This window comes from Embiotoca jacksoni, unplaced genomic scaffold (assembly GCF_022577435.1).
Source record: "Embiotoca jacksoni isolate LCO1_2020_lvr unplaced genomic scaffold, fEmbJac1.0.p SCAF_50, whole genome shotgun sequence".
Taxonomy (NCBI): domain Eukaryota; kingdom Metazoa; phylum Chordata; class Actinopteri; family Embiotocidae; genus Embiotoca; species Embiotoca jacksoni.
Genome location: NW_027185404.1, coordinates 1,869,155 through 1,893,753, shown reverse-complemented (window position 1 = coordinate 1,893,753; position 24,599 = coordinate 1,869,155). Strand labels below are relative to the sequence as shown.

General features: G+C 45.1%; 2 protein-coding genes across 2 annotated transcripts; both read left to right on the top strand.

The window, feature by feature from the left end:
* Positions 1–125: 125 nt before the first annotated feature.
* rnf144b (ring finger protein 144B) lies at positions 126–14,216 on the top strand. The gene is made up of 8 exons (XM_069172034.1): positions 126–461; positions 5,801–6,309; positions 7,384–7,488; positions 8,348–8,408; positions 9,592–9,799; positions 11,580–11,724; positions 11,900–11,989; positions 13,141–14,216. The coding sequence occupies exons 2-8, from the start codon at positions 5,908–5,910 to the stop codon at positions 13,309–13,311; spliced, it is 1,182 nt and encodes a 393-aa protein (XP_069028135.1). The 5' UTR covers positions 126–461; positions 5,801–5,907; the 3' UTR covers positions 13,312–14,216.
* A 3,504-nt stretch (positions 14,217–17,720) lies between these two features.
* On the top strand, positions 17,721–24,147 carry LOC138211878 (uncharacterized). The gene is made up of 14 exons (XM_069172042.1): positions 17,721–17,811; positions 18,118–18,194; positions 18,339–18,411; positions 18,577–18,689; positions 18,776–18,801; positions 19,600–19,737; positions 19,891–20,000; positions 20,081–20,176; positions 20,268–20,351; positions 20,432–20,558; positions 20,688–20,793; positions 22,862–23,044; positions 23,127–23,201; positions 23,450–24,147. Exons 1-14 carry the CDS (start codon positions 17,784–17,786, stop codon positions 23,531–23,533), a joined length of 1,320 nt encoding a protein of 439 aa, XP_069028143.1. The 5' UTR covers positions 17,721–17,783; the 3' UTR covers positions 23,534–24,147.
* Positions 24,148–24,599: the final 452 nt, after the last annotated feature.

Below are 24,599 nucleotides of genomic sequence, written 5' to 3'. Positions count from 1 at the left end.
AGGATGTTTATTCTGACCGTGTGTTCCTGTGCAGCTCACGGCGTGCATTTTTCCGAGTGCACCTGAAAGCAGCGTGAGTTTAGTGAAACAACCAGCAGGAGCAGTCAAGAGATGAGTGGAGCGAGTTCAGCTTCCTGGATGGGAACGAGACGCAGCAGCAGAGCCAACACACACACGAGCACGCACACACACACGAGCACGCACACACACACACACGAGCACACACCAGCGCACACACACACCCACAGGCCAGACAGGAGCGAACAGGACGCTGAAACATGTTTTTAGTTTTCCCGTAAGCCCGGTGCGTGTGTGAACGGGGCGTACCGGGGCGTACCGGGGCAGCAGGTTATTACAGCAGCAGACTGTCTCAACACATGTGTCGGTGGCTCAGGAAGAAGAGCACTGCGGCTGCGGATCTGGACTCGAGCTGCTCCTACACCCAGTGGTCCACATCCGAGGTACGTTCAGCACCTTTCGGGGGCTTTTTTCGGCATCACTGCGCACCAGCGGAGCTGTTTCTGAAATCAAAACCTTCAGGTTGTCAGATTTGACCTGTGCTCGTGCGCAACCTTGACGGGAATGCAGATGTGTCAGATTGTTTGTGGTCCGCAAAATATTATTTATTGTCATTACATGTAAATACACAACGAAGTTTCGTATGGCAGCATATATATAGATTAAATATAATAAAATGTGCATCGCTCTGTACAAAAACTATAAACAGTAAAAATAGTATTGCTCATTATCCCATAGTTATAGCAGCAGCAGTTCAGCCATTGTTTGTTTCCCTGGGGAAGCAGGTATGACCCTGAGCCTGCGGAGGGGAGGCTGGTGATCAGGGGGTGATAGGGGGTGATAGGGGGTGATCAGGATGTGGTAGGGGTGTGACAGGGTGTGATCAGGATGTGATCAGGGTGTGATAAGGGGTGATCAGGGTGTGATAGGGGTGTGGTAGGGGTGTGATAAGGGTGTGAGGGGGCTTCCTCTTCTTATCTGCCCATCTGTAAAGATGGTCGAGGGGATATCCCTCAGCTTTGGCAGTGAGGAGCCGACAATCCGCCGGGTAGATGTCAGATTAGATGTTAGACCCGGTGTGAACATGTGCAAACCACAGCGAACAGGCCAAATACCTTTAAATCACATTTACCTGTTCAGTATCCAACAAACTGATTGGTTTTAAACTGCTGCACATGAGACAAAGTCTTCTATTTTCACAACTGTACCTTCTCATGTTTGAGGCAGACAGACAGACAGACAGATAGACAGACAGACAGACAGACAGACAGACAGACAGACAGGCAGGCAGGCAGGCAGGCAGGCAGGCAGGCAGGCAGACAGGCAGGCAGGCAGGCAGGCACAGACAGACAGGCAGGCAGGCAGGCAGGCAGACAGACAGACAGACAGACAGGCAGGCAGGCAGGCAGGCAGGCAGACAGACAGGGAGTGATTGCAGCTGTACAAATGATGCCCTTCACTTCCTGCTCTGCACCCCCCCTGAAGGCTCCCTCTCCCAGCTGCCTCCTTCCACAACACAGTGGTGTTCTGTGGAAAAGCAGCAGCAGCTTTTCACTGGGCAGATCTGGTTTTCCGTTTCTGCCTCTCTGGTCAACAATGATGCTTTGATTCGGCCTCACCACCAACCACCAACCCCTCTGTGTCTGGAATGCACATCGAAACCTTGATCCGCCAGGACTGCTAATCAGAGAACGGCCAGCTCCACACCTCCAAAAGAAACTGCGTGCTCAGGGGGGGGGGGGGGTTTGATTATGGAGCTCCAGAAGTGGAGGTTCAGGTTTGGTCTTTTTGGGAGCAGGGAGTGCAATCAGGAAGAGGCCAGTACTGGAAGGGATGTTTGTAGATTAGTTTAGTCTCATATGCAAATATTCTGCCTGTGAAACAAACTGTGGTTTAATCCTCTTTTGTTTCAATTTAAATCTGATCACTATGTTGCTTTAGAATCAGATGAAGTATTGATTCACAGTCAAACTGCTTTATATCATCATATCAGTTGTTATTCTGGCATAGAAACACTTCACATGAGTCTGCTCTGTTGTTGAATGGTTTCCCAGGTAATCTCCAGCCTGTTTACTTCTGATGAAAGCTTGCACAAAGTTGTTTGTCTGCAACATGAGACCACAGGCTGGTTGTGCTGAGGCAGACAGGACAGGCCGGCGGCGCCGTGGGATGACGACGGCAGCCGGCTCAGCTCGTCTGGCTGAAAGTAGTGCAGGACGTGACGGTGCAGAAATAGCAGCAGGCACAACGCCACCAGCTCGACAAGCTCCGTGATCTGCACGTGAGCCGCCGCTGATCGATAATAAAAGAGCACTCGGTGAACATGTGGGACAGTGGTGGCGGCGGCCGCATCCATCGAGCTGCTCCAAAGTTTCTCGCCAACTTTTACAGTCTGCTGCAGCACAGAACAATGTGAGATTTCAACAGCTGCTCAGGCTGCAGAGTGTGTTTCTAACACCACAGTTTCCTGTGTGACCCTGTTCCGTGTCCAACCACTGTTATTCACGGGATTAATCACAAATCCCAGATATGGTGTTATTCTTTCTCAGGCTTTTTGAGATTGGACCGAACCAAAGGGATAATTTTGGGGGTTTGGTGACTTTGGTTCTCTTTAACTCCGGTTTAGAGTTTTTATTGTCCAGCCACCTCTTTCCTGCTGTGGAGGGAATAATGTCTGATAACCAAAGGTGGAAGTCAATTCAATAATATTGTAGTTACTTACATTGTGCTAAATCACAACAAAGGTTATTTCAAGGCTCTTAATGATCCGAGAGACAGTAAACTGCTGGTGAGGCCAGGGATCATAGAGTAGAAACATGCAGCTGCAGGACCAGGACTAGGACCAGGTCCCGGTCCCGGTCCTGTTCCAGGACCACGGATACCTGCAAAACAAGCACAACACTACACAAGCAAGGAGAAGAGACAACAAACAGTAAACCGAAGTACAGGACAGAGAAAGCATGGCGTTAATGAGATGAAACTGTTGTGAGAGCTCAGTGCATCATGGGAGGTCCTCTAACAGCATCAGCCTGTAACAACGTCACCAGTACGGAACGATAAGCTTTGTCAAATAGGAAAGTTTCAGTTCTTAATCCTCACCTTAAAGTAGAGAGGGCGTCTGCCTCCTGAACGCTGAAGCCTCCTGTTCTACATCTGGAAACTCTGGGAACCTCCAGCAGCCAAGGACTGAGACGGAAGATAATATGATGGTATAAGATCTGTGAGATAAGATGGAGCTCCACCTCTAAGAGCTTTGTAAGTTAGGAGAAGAGTTTTGAATTCAGTTCTTGATTTTATGGGAAGTCAGTGAAGAGAAGTTAATATGGTAGAAATGTGATGTGCTGCTGCGTCTGTTGGAGGGACGTCCGGACAACAAGGAGTTACAACACACCAGACTGCAAGTAACAGATGCTTGGATCCACTTTTCCACATCGTGCTGCAGCAAGATGGTTAAGATGGTCAAGATGGTTAAGATGGTCAAGATGGTCAAGATGGTTAAGATGGTCAAGATGGTCAAGATGGTTAAGATGGTTAAGATGGTTAAGATGATCAAGATGGTCAAGATGGTTAAGATGGTCAAGATGGTTAAGATGATCAAGATGGTCAAGATGGTTAAGATGGTCAAGATGGTCAAGATGGTTAAGATGGTCAAGATGGTTAAGATGATCAAGATGGTCAAGATGGTCAAGATGGTTAAGATGGTTAAGATGATCAAGATGGTCAAGATGGTCAAGATGGTCAAGATGGTTAAGATGATCAAGATGGTCAAGATGGTTAAGATGATCAAGATGGTCAAGATGGTTAAGATGGTTAAGATGATCAAGATGGTCAAGATGGTTAAGATGATCAAGATGGTTAAGATGGTCAAGATGGTCAAGATGGTTAAGATGGTTAAGATGATCAAGATGGTCAAGATGGTTAAGATGATCAAGATGGTCAAGATGGTCAAGATGGTTAAGATGGTTAAGATGATCAAGATGGTCAAGATGGTTAAGATGATCAAGATGGTCAAGATGGTTAAGATGATCAAGATGGTCAAGATGGTTAAGATGGTTAAGATGATCAAGATGGTCAAGATGGTCAAGATGGTCAAGATGGTTAAGATGATCAAGATGGTCAAGATGGTTAAGATGATCAAGATGGTCAAGATGGTTAAGATGGTTAAGATGATCAAGATGGTCAAGATGGTTAAGATGATCAAGATGGTTAAGATGGTCAAGATGGTCAAGATGGTTAAGATGGTTAAGATGATCAAGATGGTCAAGATGGTTAAGATGATCAAGATGGTCAAGATGGTCAAGATGGTTAAGATGGTTAAGATGATCAAGATGGTCAAGATGGTTAAGATGATCAAGATGGTCAAGATGGTTAAGATGGTCAAGATGGTTAAGATGATCAAGATGGTCAAGATGGTCAAGATGGTTAAGATGGTTAAGATGATCAAGATGGTCAAGATGGTTAAGATGATCAAGATGGTCAAGATGGTTAAGATGATCAAGATGGTCAAGATGGTTAAGATGGTTAAGATGATCAAGATGGTCAAGATGGTCAAGATGGTCAAGATGGTTAAGATGATCAAGATGGTCAAGATGGTTAAGATGATCAAGATGGTCAAGATGGTTAAGATGGTTAAGATGATCAAGATGGTCAAGATGGTTAAGATGATCAAGATGGTTAAGATGGTCAAGATGGTCAAGATGGTTAAGATGGTTAAGATGATCAAGATGGTCAAGATGGTTAAGATGATCAAGATGGTCAAGATGGTCAAGATGGTTAAGATGGTTAAGATGATCAAGATGGTCAAGATGGTTAAGATGATCAAGATGGTCAAGATGGTTAAGATGGTCAAGATGGTTAAGATGATCAAGATGGTCAAGATGGTCAAGATGGTTAAGATGGTTAAGATGATCAAGATGGTCAAGATGGTCAAGATGGTTAAGATGGTCAAGATGGTTAAGATGGTTAAGATGGTCAAGATGGTCAAGATGGTCGACAAAAAAACTGAAATATCGAGAAAGCTGTCGGGAGGCTTTCCTCCAAATTCTGCTTTCGTGGTCCTCAGAGGATGAACCAGTCTGTGTTTGTTGGTCCTGCATCTTCTCGGGACACCAAGAGATTTGCAGCCGTCCCACAACCAGCGTGTTGCCTTGACATTCGGTTCATGTCCGTCTGATGGCATCAGCAGCCTCAGCGGCGCTTTGTGTTAATCCACAGCGTTAACGTGCTAACATGAAACTAAGATGGTGAACATGATTACCTGCTAACCGTTAGCATGTTAGCGTGCAGTTCCAGACTCACTGACGTGCCGACATGCGGACTGTTAATACTTCAGCCCGCTGCAGCAACTGAAATGTAGCTCATCAATGCTATCATATCATAACAGTTTATTACAAAAGGTTTCATTTCACTTCTTCCTCTTTCCACCTTCCGTCCTGTGTGTCTGCTGTGTTCACTGCTGAGGCCACAGCAGCCTGCAGCGGCACCATGTTTCTAAAAGTGACGCGACCATCGATCCGTCCTGTCAGAATGAGCTGGTCGATAACCGGCTTGCTGAACAGACATCAGACTCTGGCCTCATAAATGACACCAATATATGTAGAAAAAAAAGGATGTTGACGAGGGATCAATAACACCCCAGTAATCACACATGATCACATCCTGCTTCACGCACCAGTCATTTCTAACCGTGACTAATTCATGGCTCAGTGAACTCATCAGAGTTGGTGTTCCAGTTCCTCCAACCCTGAACGGACAAATACATCCGTGTTGTCTTTGCTTTCAGGAACATGGAGGCTGAAGCTCCTGTCCGTGCCCAGCAGAAGGGCTAGAAGCAGCCTGACCCCCCCACACCCCCCTCACACCCCTCCGCCTGCCTGCCTCGTCCCCACCATGGCCAGCGGGAGTCCCACCCCAAGCCGGGCGACGCGGCGCTTGGCACCGGACACGCCTGAGGCATCGGACACACCGGACACACCTGAGGCACCGGACACACCTGAGGCATTGGACACACCGGACACACCTGAGGCACCGGACACACCTGAGGCATTGGACACACCGGACACACCTGAGGCACCGGACACACCTGAGGCACCGGACACACCTGAGGCATTGGACACACCGGACACACCTGAGGCACCGGACACACCGGACACACCTGAGGCACCGGACACTCCTCAGGCGGGCGCTGACCCCCTGCTGGGAGAAGAAGTCTTCTGCAAGCTGTGTCTCAGCGAGCAGCCGTCTGCAGCCACCAAGGACCTGCAGAGCTGCAGGTGCATCTACTGCACAGCGGTAGGTAGACGGAGGTGGGCGGTTTATTAAAGACGTATTTACAGTAGATTATGTTTGATCCAAATGTTTGTACAACATGAGCTGTTATGAGAATGAAACCTGTCAACCTTTGTAACAGGAACAGAATTATTGCTCATGCTTTGAGTCTTTCTGTAGGCGGTGAAGTGATCCAACAGCAGACTTTTTATCTCAGTAATTTAGGCAAATGTCCAGTGTGTATATGAGGAGATTCTCCTTGTTGCAGCGCCACTTCCTGCTTTAAGACCTTAAAATAGATCCTCATTATAGGCAAATCTAGCACATTTCCATTTTAGTGAAATGAAGTGGTTTCAACACAGGTCTGGCCAACTTCTCCTCCCGTCTACATTTTCAGTGATTTATCAGCTCACAAACGGAGTGAGAGTGAGTTTATGAGAGCAGGAGTGCTATCTTTAGAAAACAGCTGATTTATTTATCGTGGGAGGACAGAGGTCTGTTCCTGCCGGCATCTCTGAACCCAGCAGAGCCCAGATAGAGGCAGGTGTTAATCTCTGGCCAGCCCCCCCCCCCCCCCCCCCCCCCCCCCCACACACACACACACACACACACACACACAGGAGGAAGAGGGGAAAACCTCTGCTTCTCTGTTCTTGTATTGACGTGAAATATCTCTTTTACTATCTGATCCTTGTGTTCATGTAGAACCAGTACGACTTCTGCCCGAGTTTTGTTTTTTCTTTACAGAAAAGGGATATTTCTATGATTTGACTTTCTGTTCCTCATAGCTGTCTCCCTTTGCGCAACAAAGTTCCTGCAACCTTTCCAGACTTCATGGTTGAGGCAACACATGACTTTTGACGTGTGAGTGCTGATGATGAACTCGTGTTTCTGTGACATTTAGGTCCTCCTGCTTTTCCAACAGCTCGTTTTTACCTTTGCTTTGTTTTCATTTTACTCGTTTCATGATACCTGTTTATTTTTATAATATGTTGTGTATTCCTTTTCAGACAGTAGAGATCAATAGCTGTTTGCTGTGATGCATTGTGGGACAGCTCTCAGCAGTCTAATGCTGCCATGTTGTTCTTCCCTCTCTAGTGTCTGCAGCAGTATGTTCAGCTCGCCATAATGGAGGGCGGGGGGGCGCCCATCACCTGCCCAGATATGGCGTGCCAGCAGACTGGCGTGTTCCTGGACTCTGAGGTACGGCCTGTTTCCTGGAAACATGTCAGCATCTTTATTGTTTTGGTTGTGGATCATTCCTAGAATTTCTCAGCTGCTTGTTCCTCCAGTTTGTGTTCAGTCCTGAATGCTGCAATCACACCTCTGAAGAAGCGTGACGTTGAAGTTTCACCCTTTTGTTTTGAAAGCTGTGTGTTAGACTGTGAGTTGCGTAAACGCTGTGTACATTTCTGAGGAAATTCTAGTTGTTTTTCAGTGCAGAGTAAAATGAAGTAATGCGAACCACTTCAGTGAAGAAACTCAAAATGCTGACTAGCACACAACTGGAAGTTCTGCTCCTGTGATGTGTTTCTCATCTGAACACAACTTTTAAGACACTCACTGTGGAAAAATCCCAGTCTGACTAGTATTCATGGTCCCTCAGTCTAAAATACAATTGTTTTGATTGTATAATTTCTGTCTCCTGTAACGCAGCAATGAAATCAGGCAGATGTTAAACAAACATAAAGATTTCACTTAAAATGAAAAATGGCATTTTAATAGTAGTTTGCGGTTTATTTTGTTTCTATAAAACATCAATCCACCCTTGTTTTGTCGACCCGTGTCTGTTCACTGCCTGCTGAGGTGTCTTGGATACAATGCAGCACATTGCAGTTGCTAGGTGACCATCTGATCCAGATGATCTGGCAGCAACAACAGACTCATTTTCATCTGGTTGTTTTCTGAATATCCACTGTGGTTCAAAACAGATGCTGCGTTTCGACGAACTTCATATGAGCCTCATAAAGTTGAATGTCCAAAATCCTGTTTTTTTCATACACCTGAGATCTCTGAGGGAAATGAACTGACTGAAGCTTCGCTCTGTGCTCTGTGATTACAGATTGCCAGCTTGGCTGCAGCTGATCATGTGGAGCTGTACCAGCGTCTGAAGTTTGAGAGAGGTCGGTATTGTTGCGTTCACATGTTGGCAGGCGCGGCGGGCTATTTCAGGTCACTGGGTTGAGGCTCACATGCCTGGCATAGTGTTGGGCCTCCTGCCCTTTGTCCTCCTGCTCTGCTCCAGTAATAATAATAACCGCTGCTACAGATCCATGTTTCTATCTGGATTCTGTTGATCTATTTAACGTTATAATTACAGTAATGTGTGTGATGTGTGTCTGGCCAGGTGCACTATAAACTGTGGAAGTGTTTGTTCTCTGCCGGAGAGCTGAGAGACGCTTCAAGTAGCTTTCTGTTGACATTCATGAATTGCCACTTGAGGTTGATTTGCCTTGCAGCTGTATTGGTCTGCGAGGCCAATATTAGCTATTGTTTACTTTAGCTATAAATCATAAGACTCATATTGTTGGAAGTGCAAAGTGCATACTGTTGTGAAACTGCGTTTCCCATCAGTTATGATTCACGTATTCAAGTATGAGTAAATGGTCCGAGTTACCTCATGATAGCTGGTTTTATTTTGGATCAAATTTCTTAGAACATTTATAGATCATATTTTCCAGGAAGCCTTCTCAGAAAAATAATAAAAATTAGAAGACTGCTTCTGTCAGATGTTTTCAGCCACATGCTACATTTCTATCAGTCTCAGCTTTACTCAAATACTTTTCAGCAAATGCTCACAAGATGTTAAAACATAATAAACATAACCTGCTTCCAATTACCGGTAGACAGTTCAATTATCAGTGGGAGCGTGCTGATGTTAGCATTTAGCACAAAGCACATGCTTCTTTCAGAAGTCGGTTCAGTTTTCATCGTCTGAGGTAAACGATCTGTTGTTGTTGTCAGTTATTGTAGTGACTTTTTTTTTTTATACATTCATTTTTTTGCAGTCAACAGTTGTATTTTTTATTCTTTTTTTTCGCCCACCAACAGTCCAAAACCCAACGTCACTCTGTTTACAAGGATATAAAACAGAAGAACATCCAAACTATAACCTGATTGATAAAATAATTTTAAAGATGATACTCATATCACAGCCCTCCCCCCCCTTAGAAATAACACAAACAATTCTCTTATGTAGTGACAATGCGGATAAGTCGAAATGATCTGATGACATAGAAATCTAGCCTCCATAACAAACAATTGAACCTTATTTTGAAGTGTATTTCCTGTGTTTCTGCTCCCCAGAAGTGACGCTGGACCCCGGTAGAGCCTGGTGCCCGGTGCTGGAGTGCCAGGCGGTGTGCAGCATGCAGCCGAGCACCGAGGGCCGACCCGCCGCCGTGCCCTGCCCGACCTGCCGCGCCGTCTTCTGCTCCGGCTGTAGGGGGCGCTGGCAGGACGGCCACGCCTGCCCCGAGCAACAGCCCATGATGTCGCCCTCTCATGAAAGAAGGTCAGTCAGCTGGCCGGTCGGTCCGCCGCCGCAGAGCTGCACTTTGAACATGATACCGGGCTGAAAGCAGGATGCGTGTTAGTTCAGGATCCACAAAGACACACTTGTTACTGCTGTAAACTAACTGTGAACCACAAGTACACAAAGTTTGACTAATTATACTTTTTATAAGATATTATTTGCATAACTTTTCATAACTTCTATATTATGAGGAAAATCCCATGCTCCTCTTTTTTTTAAATATATATAAAAGAGCTGATGGTTATTGAGGCAGGATGTTTACTGACTGGATTATTTCAGTGATGTAGAGTTCCTCGTCCCCCAGCAGAAGCCCTGTGATGAATAAAACCATTATTTCAGGATTAATAGCTTAGTCTTCCTCGGCAGTGCCCTCTGTTGTCCCTGTTGTTCAGCTACATTACTGCTCTGAGCTCTGCCAGACTGACTGATGTCATCGGGGAGCCGCTGAGTTATATTGGAATTCCATTGTCTCGGTGCCAAAGGGAGGAGGACGGGCAGCGGGCCAGTCGGTTGGCTGTACAGCAGCAGGCTGTGCACTGCTGTGAAGCGCTGGTCTCTGCAGCAGGGACGAGGACAGCGACCCGCACATATGAGTTTCAGAGCATAATATTCATAAATCTCCGGCTGCAGAGGGTTTTGGATTCGTGTTTGCGCCCAGGATGTAGCTGGGATTTCAAAAATACTGCATTCCCCAGAAACAACCCACGCCCCACCAAACACTCAATAAAGCCAACCTCCAGCTTTATTCTTTTAAATTCCTGTTATATATTCTGTAACTTTTTTTTCCTAGTCTCGCCCCACGATCACCGTGACTTGTTATTCCAGTTTCACTTATTGTATCAGCCTGACAGTGTCTTCATGTTTGAGAGGACTTTTTAGAAGTGTCACTTCTGTTCAACCAGTATTATTTTCTCTCAGCACAAAACCTACAACAGCTTGGGGACCACTTAACGGAATATTTTTCATGTTAATAAAAAAAAAACTAAAACTAATTTAACAATGCGTTTATTCACAACAATCTTTTGGTTTGTTGGTTTCATCACGTTTCTCTAGTTTTGTTCATCGTTTCTGGCTTCAGCACAGTTGATTGACATCAGAAAGCCCCGCCTTCAAAGCGTTCTGCAACCAGACATCTTCACATTAGATGAGGATAATCACACTTTTTTCATCCCAAGCTCTGTGGAGCGTTTTAGCGTCTTTCATTTCATTGTTTTGGTTTTGAGGGCCGTGTCTTCGCCGTATTTCTTCGAAGCTCTCATCTCATCGTAGTTTCCAGCTGCAACAGGCAGGAAAGCTCCTTTAAGCCGACACCACAGCAGCAGTCCAACAGAGGGGCTCGCTAGAGAGCCAGATATTTACTGCAAAGCTCAAAGGAGATTAAATGTTGGTCCAACTGCACGCTAATGTTGCTCATTATGTTTGTAAATGTGCGAACCAGAGTGTTAGAGCTCGTCATCCTGGCCACAAAAGCAATTCATTCGACAATAAATGTAAGAATGTGTGACTCAGCCTTGTTTATTTTATAGTGTTATTGAAACCCTGAGTCAGACTTAAAGGCCAGCAGTAGTTACAGTCTTGCATTGTACTTTGGGACTACTGCTCTCATACCTTTGCTTCCCAAAATAATGAACCCAGTTGAAAGTAGGCGCTGACCCTTCACCCTGCTGCTAAACACACATTCCTCCTGAGGCCGTCACGGCTTCATACTCCAACGTTAACTCCTATTAACGCCGTCACTGATGTCTCTCCTGACACACAGGTCCCGCTCCGACAGCGACTCCGAGATGCCCATCAAGCAGTGTCCTATGTGCGGTGTGTACATCGAGAGGAACCAGGGTTGTGCACAGATGCTGTGCAAGAGCTGCAAACACACCTTCTGCTGGTACTGTCTGCAGAGTCTGGACGTGAGTCTCATGACTGATACACCGTTTACACCACAACATGAAGCGTAACCACGCAGACTAACCACCTGTTTAGTCCATCTCCAGTCTTATTACATGCGTGTGTGTGTGTGTGTGTGTGTGTGTGTGTGTGTGTGTGTGTGTGTGTGTGTGTGTGTGTGTGTGTGTGTGAATGCAGGGTGATATCTTCCTGAGACATTATGATAAGGGACCGTGCAGGAACAAGCTGGGACACTCCAGGGCCTCTGTGATGTGGAACAGGACGCAGGTGAGGACCTACCGTGTTCATTCATTTCAGCCTTGTGTTGAAGTTGTGGTTGTCTGAACGGATTACCCTACAGAGCCGTCCGCGAGGGCTGGCTTTCATTTTAGTGTAACTGTGTCATCACACCACCCGGGTCGGCCGTAAAAGATTTTGGACTTCATCCCGCCCTGCAGTTTGTTAGAAGCGCTCACCGAGGGCATCGCAGGACTCCGCGCAGGGCCGTAACGAAGAGACGAATATCAGCTCTCCTCCATCACCGCAAGCAGCGAGCTCCTTCTGTTGATCAGCTGCTGCGTTTAAAGACCTGTAAAGTCTGAGCCAGCTCACTGTTTGTGGTTCGTTGTTTTCCACCCGTGTGCTCAACAAGTCCTTCATCAGACTGAACTAATCCCGGCTCTAATCTCAGATTCCTGCCCTGGAATGACGTCACTCGCCGTCCGTTCATCACAGACGGCCGCCAAACCTACTTTGTTTCTGCTTTTCCTGCTCCAGCATCACATGATTAGCATCAAGCTGGCTGTGAGCCTCCTGACTGGGAGCGTCTGGAGAGTCAGAGCACAGCATAAACTGTGCTTTGTTTATCAAGTTGAGGACTGCATTACCCATAATCCCCTTTGTGTCCTGACACAAACATGATTTCTCCATAAATGTCTCTTTTATTGGTTTCAGCTAAAATCTATATGTCTATTTATACTTTTTTTTGGTGCTATAAATGAATGCCCAACCGTACGATAAAAATACAGAATAACATCGCACATTTTATAACATTATATAATAAATCATTAGTGGAAGCTCATTTGTTTACAGTACTAACAATAAAGTATGATGAGGATTTTTAGGTGTTAAAATGCTGCCTGGGCCAAATTTTATTGTATACATGGAGCTCTTAATAATGGTCGTAACAGTTTTATTAATTCAAGGCAGGAAAAGATTTATTTTCTGACCACTGATTGGGGCAGCAGAAAATCAGAATATATCAGAAGTGAATTTAAACGGTAAAAGTTGATTCTGTAAAAAAGAAAACAATAAGCTGAAAGATGTTAAAATGCTGTGTTTCTTTAAGAGGTCTCCACTCTGAGTGAGTCGTTTGACCCAGTGTTGATATGAAAGCGGTGATGGAGGAGGTTTCAGCATGTTGCCGTGCCGTCCTTCAGGTGGTGGGTCTCCTGGTGGGGCTCAGCATCATTGTGTTGGTGACGTCTCCGCTCCTCCTGCTGGCCTCGCCCTGCATCCTGTGCTGCGTGTGCAAGCCCTGCCGAGGGAAGAAGAAGAAGAAGAGGAAGAGGAAGAGGGGTCTCGGCCAGCCGGACTCCTCCACGTCGTAGCGGCTGCATCTCTCGTCCGGGATCGCTCCGCTGACTTCGTGAAAGCCGAGCGAGGTGGAGAAGAGTCCAGGTGTGGCACGACGGAGAACTTCTTTTTGTTTCTCGACGGACTGGAAGCCCTCTGAGTGGTTCGTCCGGATTGACGAGTTCAGACGTTCATCTTCAGCCTCAGAGAGAGAGAAGCTCACAAATCACTCTTGACCTGCAGGACTGTGTACTTTATATGGTGCGAGTGTAAATATGTGGAGAATGAATGTAAGTCACCCACCTCGCTAGTTTTCAGAGGCACAACAGGTAGGAAGTAGGAAGAGGATTCCAGGACAGGGCTCGCTCTATCTCTCTCTCTCTAACACACACACACACACACACACACACACACACACACACACACACACACACACACACACAGACACACACACACACTTCAACCCTCATGTGCCAAACGTCATGATGCCAAACCAGAGGTGTTAGGTGCTCAAGTGCCTCGCTCTCCAGTGCCTGGTGCTTGGTTAGATTTGCTTCGCCTTCCATTCTGTCTTTATCTTATGCAAAGACTTTCAGCGTTATGAAAACCGCACGGTTACAGATCCCTAATCAATGCAAAACATTCTTTGATAATGCGAGAAAGCGAACGGCATCCTGTGTGCACTGGATAATCTGTGTCGATGTGAAACATGATAGGGCTTCAAACTCTTCTTCTGCTGATGGTTGTTGTTTCCACCTGGCCTGTACGTCCCGGGCCAAAGGCTCTAAAGGACAGCGTGTACTTTTCTAAAGTGTGTTCATGTGTATTTATGGGTTGTGTGTGTATGGTATCATTTCTATGTTTCTGTTGATGTTTCTGCATCAGATATTTTATAAAAGCAACCATTGTAAATGAGAATAAACATAATGTATTGAACAAGCAGCAGACTCCACTTCTTCACTTTTGCAAAACGGTCATGAGAAAAAAAGAATACAAACATAAACGCTGTATAGGTAGGTAGGTAGGTAGGTATTTACTTTATTAATCCCCGAGGGGAAATTGTTTCGCTACAGCAGCATACAGAAGCAATAAGATAATAATAGAAATAATAGAATAAAAGAATAGAATAGAATATAATAATAGAAAAGCAATAAAATAGCAGTAAAAAATATAAAATATAAAATGCACAGTATATACAGTACATTATATATCTATATATATTATATACAAACAAACCAAGAAACACAGTCAACATATATATATATATATATATGTATATATATATACAGTATATATCTATATATATTATATACAAACAAACCAAGAAACACAGTCAACAGTGTTATTGTACTGTGATGGATTTGGCCAGAGGTGAGTTATTGTACAGTCTTATTGCAGTGGGCAGGAATGATCTCCTGTATCAGTAATGATCTCCTGTATCTGGAATGATCTCCTGTATCTGGAATGATCTCCTGTATCTGGAATGATCTCCTGTATCTGGAATGATCTCCTGTATCTGGAATGATCTCCTGTATCTGGAATGATCTCCTGTATCTGGAATGATCTCCTATATCAGTAATGATCTCCTGTATCAGTAATGATCTCCTATATCTGGAATGATCTCCTGTATCTGGAATGATCTCCTGTATCTGGAATGATCTCCTATATCTGGAATGATCTCCTGTATCAGGAATGATCTCCTGTGTCTGGAATGATCTCCTGTATCAGGAATGATCTCCTGTATCAGGAATGATCTCCTGTATCAGGAATGATCTCCTGTGTCTGGAATGATCTCCTGTATCTGTCCTTGTAACGGCGGAGCTGGAGGAGTCTTTTGGAGAACGTCCTCCTCTGGCCCTGCAGCAGGTGGTGGAGAGGGTGGTCAGTATTATCCAATATGGATAATACTTTCTTCAGCGTCCTCCTCTCCACCACCTTTTCCAGACTATCCAGTTTGTAGCCAATGATGGAGCCGGCCTTCTTAACCAGTTTGTTAAGTCTGTTGGTGTCACCGGCTCCAATGCTGCTCCCCCAGCAGACCACAGCGAAGTACAGTTCACTGGCCACAACAGACTGGTAGAACATCTCCAACATCTCGCTGCACACATTGAAGGATCGAAGTTTCTTCAAGAAAAAGAGTCGACTCATCACCTTCTTGTAGACAGTGTTGATGTTGGTCTTCCAGTTAAGTCTGTTGTCATGGAGACACCAGGTACTTGTACTCCTCAACCATGTCCACCACCTCTCCCAGAACTCTCAGCGGTTGTGGAGCCGTCGTCTTGGAGGATAGACTATATAAAACATGTTTATATATATGTACCTATTTTTCTGTCTGTTCACACATCAATATGTTCATATCCAAAAACTAACTCCATATATTAATAGAACACAGATGAATTGAAACATCAGTTTTCTATGAGACACTGAGGAAGCTGTAGTAACTAAATGTAAACAGAAGCAATGACTCATCTTCCTTATTATTCACACATTATGTCACATATATGTGCCTCATGTATATACAGTGGGTACGGAAAGTATTCAGACCCCTTTAAATTTTTCACTCTTTGTTTCATTGCAGCCATTTTCTAAAATCAAAAAAGTTCATTTTATTTCTCATTAATGTACACTCAGCACCCCATCTTGACAGAAAAAAAACAGAAATGTAGAAATTTGTGCAAATTTATTAAAAAAGAAAAACTGAAATATCACATGGTCATAAGTAGTCAGACCCTTTGCTGTGACACTCATATTTAACTCACATGCTGTCCATTTCTTCTGATCCTCCTTGAGATGGTTCTACTCCTTCATTGGAGTCCAGCTGTGTTTAATTAAACTGATTGGACTTGATTAGGAAAGGCACACACCTGTCTATATAAGACCTTACAGCTCACAGTGCATGTCAGAGCAAATGAGAATCATGAGGTCGAAGGAACTGTCCAAGGAGCTCAGAGACAGAATTGTGGCAAGGCACAGATCTGGCCAAGGTTACAACATAATGTCTGCAGCACTCAAGGTTCCTAAGAGCACAGTGGCCTCCATAATCCTTAAATGGAAGAAGTTTGGGACGACCAGAACTCTTCCTAGACCTGGCCGTCCAGCCAAACTGAGCAACCGTGGGAGAAGAGCCTTGGTGAGAGAGGTAAAGAAGAACCCAAAGATCACTGTGGCTGAGCTCCAGAGATGCAGTAGGGAGATGGGAGAAAGTTCCACAAAGTCAACTATCACTGCAGCCCTCCACCAGTCGGGGCTTTATGGCAGAGTGGCCCGACGGAAGCCTCTCCTCAGTGCAAGACATATGAAAGCCCGCATAGAGTTTGCCAAAAAACACATGAAGGACTCCCAGACTATGAGAAATAAGATTCTCTGGTCTGATGAGACCAAGATTGAACTTGTTGGCGTTAATTCTAAGCGGTATGTGTGGAGAAAACCAGGCACTGCTCATCACCTGCCCAATACAATGCCAACAGTGAAACATGGTGGTGGCAGCATCATGCTATGGGGGTGTTTTTCAGCTGCAGGGACAGGACGACCGGTTGCAATTGAAGGAAAGATGAATGCGGCCAAGTACAGAGATATCCTGGAAGAAAACCTCTTCCAGAGTGCTCTGGACCTCAGACTGGGCCGAAGGTTCACCTTCCAACAAGACAATGACCCTGAGCACACAGCTAAAATAACAAAGGAGTGGCTTCGGAACAACTCTGTGACCATTCTTGACTGGCCCAGCCAGAGCCCTGACCTAAACCCAATTGAGCATCTCTGGAGAGACCTGAAAATGGCTGTCCACCAACGTTCACCATCCAACCTGACGGAACTGGAGAGGATCTGCAAGGAAGAATGGCAGAGGATCCCCAAATCCAGGTGTGAAAAGCTTGTTGCATCATTCCCAAGAAGACTCATGGCTGTACGAGCTCAAAAGGGTGCTTCTACTCAATACTGAGCAAAGGGTCTGAATACTTATGACCATGTGATATTTCAGGTTTTCTTTTTTAATAAATTTGCACAAATTTCTACATTTCTGTTTTTTTTCTGTCAACATGGGGTGCTGAGTGTACATTAATGAGAAATAAAATGAACTTTTTTGATTTTAGCAAATGGCTGCAATGAAACAAAGAGTGAACAATTTAAAGGGGTCTGAATACTTTCCGTACCCACTGTATATAGCCTATATTCATATACTGAACATGATATATGTGACTAAATAGCCAACACATAAAACGTGGACGTAGGTGAGAGAGAAACACTGATATTCACTGCAGAACAGTGAGTGCCTTGTTTCTCAACGAAATGAACTGAAACCACTTAACTTGAATTTTTTCCCACGAAAATGCAGCACGTGTTCCAGCCGTGAACTTCCAGGTTGCTGCTGAGAGTCTGTTTTTAAAAAGGGATTCAGCGACACCTTGTGGGCGGAAATGGAAGCGCGCTGTTAGTTGTGCGGCAGCAGAAGGCGGACGTGGACAAAAAGTCGCAGCCTGTTTGCAGGAACTCTGCAAGTTGTGATTCAGAAATGTCAGCGCAGGAGGAATTCTTTGCAGGTAAATGATATTGTGTTCAAAAGTGCTGTAACTTATACAATGTCTGCTGCGTGTTTGTGTGTGTGTGTGTGTGTGTGTGTGTGTTGTGGACAGAAAGTTTGTGCAGCGAGCCGAAGTGTTACACAACACCGGCGCTGCTTCTGTCCTGCTGCGGTCTCACAGGACCTGACTCGACTACATTTCCCACGTGCCACCTGACAGAAGGAGAGTGAGAGAAGAGTGAGAGAAGAGTGAGAGAAGTTGGTACTGTTGTAGTAGAGTATTGCTAACGTAGATTGGATATAAAAGCTGGCAAACATTTCACAGGTATTCCCAAGATCCAGTATGTTCCAGCTGCTGGACCTGCAAATGTCATGTGCTTCAAACACTACAATGCCGAGGAGGTACACACACACACACACACACACACACACACACACACACACACACACACACACACACACATCGCTGCACCTCTGAACGTCCTCCAGGACTCCTGGTCCCGTCCTAGACGTCGGCGGTTTCATGCTGCATGTCGGTGTGTGCAGGTGCTGATGGGGAGGACGATGGAGGACTGGCTGAGGTTCTCCGTCTGCTTCTGGCACTCCTTCTGTGGAACCGGTACTGCAGCAGCTGAGCCGACACTCGGTTCAGGCTGTGACTCCACACACACACACACACACACACACACACACACACACACACCCACCCGCTGTTCTAAAGTTTTGGGATTTTATCATCCTGTTTATGTGAATGTGTGCTGTTGCTGTGTTTTCTGTTGGGAAGGTGCCGATCCGTTCGGGTTTCCAACCCTCCACCGGCGCTGGAACGAAGGGACTCCGATGGAATCAGCGAAGAAGAGACTCCGAGCTGCTTTTGAGTTTTTCACCAAGCTTGGTGTGAGGAGCTCCAGATGAACTTTACATCCTGCAGCCGGTCAGAATCTCTCTGCGCCTCCTTCATGACCTTTGCTCTTTTTCCACAGGTGAAGTATTACACGTTTCACGACAGGTGAGTGACATCACGTTTCTGACTCCTCAAAGTTCTGGAAGCTCAAATGTACGTGAGTACATGTGTACTGTTGTTGGATGTAGTCGCAGTCCTCCTCTTCACTCTTCAGCTCTGTGACTGCTTTTACTCAACCAGCTGAAAACTTGAAGAAATTTGAGGCACTCAAGAGGGCGATTAATTAAAAAGCCTTTAATCCGTCATTTCTATTCATTCACAGTAAAAACTCATGCCAACACGTTTCAGCCTCGAAGGCCTTCATCAGGGCAGCTACAAATATAGACCTGATATCTGTGGTCACATGACCCGTATGGACCAATGAACTGTCGCCCAGTAGATGGGAGCAGGTAAAGACACATGATAGGACACATAATGTCCGGACGATAAAAAACAAATGCAGATATTAATCAAAAATCTTAAAGTCTCTTAATAGTTTAACATACATTTAAACATCAAGTTAAACTGAACCAGTTGTCCAAAGTTACAAAAATGGAGACAAATCCAGTTCTCCATTCAAACCGGGGTGCCGCATGGTTTTAATGTGTTGATCCTGAACGTGTCTTCAGGATCGTCGTCCTGCCGGATGATGAAATGGCTCCTGAATGTCTCGTCCTTCATCCTGATACTTCCACCTGCAGTGAACTCAGCAAGAAGCCCAAAATACATTAAAACCAGCGGCGTGTTTATCATATTAATGGAACCAACTCAGATTAAAGCTGTGACTTCATTGTAGTTTCCAGCTGTCCGAATACGTACAGTGTGGACCCGGTGTTCTGATCCGGAGTCCTCTGTCCCCCACAGAGACATGTCCCCCGAGGGCTCCAGCCTGGACGAGTCCAACAGGACTCTGGATGAAATAACAGATCTGGCTCTCCAGCTGCAGAACCAGACCGGCGTCCAGGTCCTGTGGGTCACCTGCAACCTGTTCGCCCACCCGAGGTCCACATTTGACTGTTTTTGGACATTTTACCTCACAGGGAGGAAGACCTTGTTTTACTAGCAGAGTGATGAGATGTTGAAACCGTTAAAACAGCTGATCTGACATGTTCTGTTGATGTCCTGCACACGTGACCTGTGAACGTCATGTGACAGGTACATGAACGGCGCCGCCACCAACCCGGACTGCCACGTCCTGGCCTACGCTGGCGCTCAGGTGAAGAAGGGTCTGGACGTGGCCAAGAAGTTGGGTGCAGAAAACTTTGGTAGGAGAGACGCGTCAAATATTGATATTCTCCTTTGAAACGCTGCTTCCTCGCTGTGATCGGTGCGTTTGTCTCCTCAGTGTTTTGGGGGGGAAGAGAAGGTTTCCTCTCCGTCCACAACACCGACGTTGCTGCCGAACTGAAGCACATGGCCGATTTCTTCAAAATGGCCGTCAGTAAGTGCGGACGTGCAGGTCATCGACAGACGGCGTGTCGGTCAGCGGAGAGCGTCGTGCTTCGGTTTCACGTCTGTACGTTTCTCTCCAGAGTACAAAGAGAAGATCGGGCTGAAGTGTCAGTTTCTGATCGAGCCGAAGCCCAAAGAGCCGTGCAGACACCAGTACGACTACGGTGAGGCGTCCTCGCTGAACTCGGGCACGTCATCGTCTCACGCGTCTAACGCTGCCCTTCATCCCGGTTGTCTTGGGCAGATGCTATGAGTGTTATCGGATTCCTGAAGCATTATGGTCTGGAGAGGCACTTCAAGTTGAATATCGAGCCCAACCACACCACGCTGGCAGGACACTCCTACGAACACGACGTCGTCATGGCCTCCGCGTGAGACGTCTTTACTCTGATCATAAACTAGTCTTCATATTTAAGGTGACAGCGTTGTTGACAGCGTTGTTGACAGCGTTGTTGACGCCCCACACGGCCGTATATGATGTTCTGTCTCGTCCCCGACAGTTTGGGCATGTTGGGTTCGGTTGACTCAAACACCGGCTCTCCTGACCTGGGCTGGGACACGGACCAGTTCCCCATGGACATCAGGAACACCACCTTGGTCATGAAGGTACGTTTAGCTTCCTGACACAGAGAGCAGATGGATCTGATGGGAGCAATAAAGACGGTATGAAGATGTTTCCACCTCAGACAGGTGAGCCGTCTCAGACTCAGGTGAATTCTTGGTCCTCCGTCCGTCCTCTCAGTGAGGATTCATGACGGCTGTCGGGATATTTTGATTTTACTGTTTGTAAAAGTCTGATCTATTGACTGAAGTCTGACATATTTTCCTGAGATTCCTGCTTCAGTCTCACAGCAGGATGTTGTAGTGTTATTGTGTGTAAAGATGCTTCTATAACTAACGTGACCTCTCTGATCAAAAACGTACACTAATAACCCAAATGTGGAAATAATTAGCCCAATAAAAACAAACACTAATGGTCTAATAAAATGACTAATAACGTGATTATCAGCAGCACACAGCAGATCTGAGCTGATTAAGTTTATGTTATTAGTTTATTTATTTGGAGCCTGTTATTGAGCTTCGTGCCTTTTATGAGTGAAGACGTTTGGTCAACCTGCATGAGACAACACGGTGAGACACACGGGACAAAGTGACTAAGATGCTTTTTGTAGTTCATCGTCTGAAAGTTGTAGTTTCAGTGGCCAGAACACGTCATTAACATCCGCCATCCCATAATGACGTGGCCTCGTGTTAGTGGAGTCGGTTCTCTTCTCGTCTTTCCTTGACCTCGTGACGTTTTCCACCGGGGTCGAGGATTAGAGCTCAGGGAAGGATTTAGGAGGTCATGTTTTGGGCTATTTGAATGCACCTCTGGATTTCTGTGCTCGGAGTGGATCTGTAGATTCACCTGCTCACCGTACGTCCAACGGCCAGGACGACACCGTGCAGCACTCCTGGACGGTGGTTTTACAGAGGAGAGCTGAAACTAGTACAATCGTAACTTTGCCATAATTGTATATATGTGGAGACGTACTGTGAATATGGTTGTGGTGGCAGATTTGCATATCGTGTCAGAGTGGACTGTTGGCCTTGGAGGAGGACCGCAGTCTGTTCATCACCAGGAGCATCCACCTTCACATGATATATAATCAATAGATGCACTGCAAAAATAGAAATATATATTTGTACAACCAACTAATAAACAAGCAGGGTTCAATCGGGGAACCAACATCTGTAAAAACATGTTGGAGGAAGGATTTTGAATCCTTCGTCTCGCTCTAGTAGCAACAAAGCTAGACTGGGTTTCCTGTATCGAAACAAGGCCTCCTTCACACACTCTGCCAAACTCACCCTTGTGAAAATGACCATCCTTCCTCTATTTGACTACGGCGATATAATTTATAAAATGGCATCTAAGACCACCCTCAGAAAACTGGACACACTCCACCACTCAGCAATCCGTTTCGCCACAGGTGCCCCCTTCACCACCCACCACTGTGATCTCTACAGACTGGTGGACTGGCCCTCCCTTCACAGCAGGCGGCTACAACACCGGCTGCTCGTGGTCTACAAATCCCTTTTGGGAATGACCCCTCGCTACCTCTCAAATCTTCTGCACATCTCGGACAGCGATCGCCATTTAAGATCAAGTGACTTCATCAGGCTCATCGTTCCAAAAGTCCGTACTGTGTTTGGTCATAACGCCTTTCATTTTGCCTCTGCAAATGACTGGAACTCACTTCAAAACACACTCAAACTAACAGCTCTCACCTCTCTCAACATGTTCAAACTAAAGCTGCAACAAATCATAGTTGACTGCTGGACCTGCTGACCAGCCCTTGCTTTTCTCTCTCTCTCTCTCTCTCATTTTTATAAAGAAAATCCAGTAATCTGCCTTTTTCATTTTATTTATTTATTTTTATTAATTGTATTGTTTATTTTGGTACATAGTGTTTATTCATTTACCCATGTTGTCTTTAGCCTTTTCCTCATGTGTTTGTCATACTGTTTTGTATCTGTGCTGTTTGTGTCACTGTGTGGACTGTGCTGACAGGTCATCATTGTAAATGAGAATTGGTTCTCAATTGATTTTACCTGGTTAAATAAAGCTCATATATATATAACAGATAAGAGCGGCGGTGAAGGAAGCCGTTTGTTCCTCTGTATCTTCCAGACCATCGTTGAACAAGGCGGGCTGCAGCCCGGAGGCCTGAACTTTGATGCGAAGGTGCGCAGAGAGTCCACCGACCTGGAGGACCTGTTCATCGCTCACATCGGCGCCATGGACGCCTTCGCCAGAGGACTCAGGAACGCCGTGCGCATCGTTGAAGATGGGCTCGTCGCCGGGATGGTGAAGGTCCGTCGGCAGATACGTCCAATTAAAACAGACTCGGATTTCTGTGTGCAGTGGTTTCAGTAAATGTACGAATGTTTGACAGGAGCGATACTCGAGCTTCAGTCGAGGCCTCGGACAGAAGGTGGAGGAGGGTTCGGCTACGTTAGAAGACATGGAGGTGAGACTCCAGTTCAGCTCCTCAGTGGGAGTCCCACTGAATATACAGATTATAAACAGGATTTGTTCTTTGGTTTTACACACCAATTCTAACCGTCGCAGATAAACACTTGTGACCACTTCTCTTGCTTTTTAATTATTGTAACTACTAAATCTAGAGGAGACAGTGGCAATGAAACACTAATAATAATGATAATGGTGAGAGAAGACGACGTCCTTATTAAGACTTTGTGTGTTTTGTTATTTCAGGCTTTCATCAAGCAGAACGGTGAGCCCAAAGTCACCTCAGGGAAGCAAGAAAAATATGAATCCATCTTTAATCACTACATATAATAAAAACATCATCTTCCTGTATCCTCGATGTAACTTTGGACCTGCTTCAGTACCGTAACAGTGTTGGAAAATCAGAGCACTTTATTAGTCCAGTTGGAATGAATACTAATAATTAACCATTTAAAAATGGTTAACATGTAAATTGACAGATTAATTGCATATAAAAGTATAATTTGGTTATTTATGTATTAGACTGTATAAAAGGGAATTAGCAAATGATTAGTGTTTACTCTGTAATGAAACACAAATTGAAGTTGAGTGATCCTATGCGTTTTATAACTGATATAGTCCAGTCTCCATATCTAGTTAGTCATTTCATAAATATCCGGACACATCTTGTAATTTCATTTCAAGAGGACAAAAAAAATATTTTTTACACCACATAGTTTCTGCATTTATATTTCACTGTAACAGAATAGAAGAAAACCAGGTGAAAACTGACATACAGTATACGTAACTATATAATAAATTGCATCACGTCATTAGAGTCTTATTACTGACACATTCATGTGTAAACAGCATTTTACTGCTGCACCTTGTTTATGTGGTGGTAATAATTTAACTGTGGATAAAAATGCAAGATAATTAACATTAAATGTTAATCTGCTAGTTTATTTCATGATGAATTGATTGTATGATTTTTAAATTATCAGGAAAAGTCTGACTGACACCTTCAAACATCTCTAGCTTTTTTGGTAGAATTGTTAAAATAACTCGAAGAAGCTAAAAACATGACATGTTTGGACTGTCTGCATAAAAAGTAACTTCAGCAATTACATAAGCTTCAACTGTACACACATTTAAAGTCAGACGTTTACATGCGCTGGGGTTGAAGTATGTTAAGCTTCATTTTTTTAACCAACCAACCAATTACAATTAAAGGGAGTTGCATCCGCCTCAAATCAGTTTTGATGGCTGCAAGGGGGATTTTCTGATGGAAAAAAGGCGTAAATTCATAGCACCCATGAATTAATTCATCACCACAGGTCCAGTACGTTAAAGGAGAGGTGAGATCGGAGAGTCATTCAGTCATCCGGGGCTGTACGTGATAAAACACTTCAGTCAG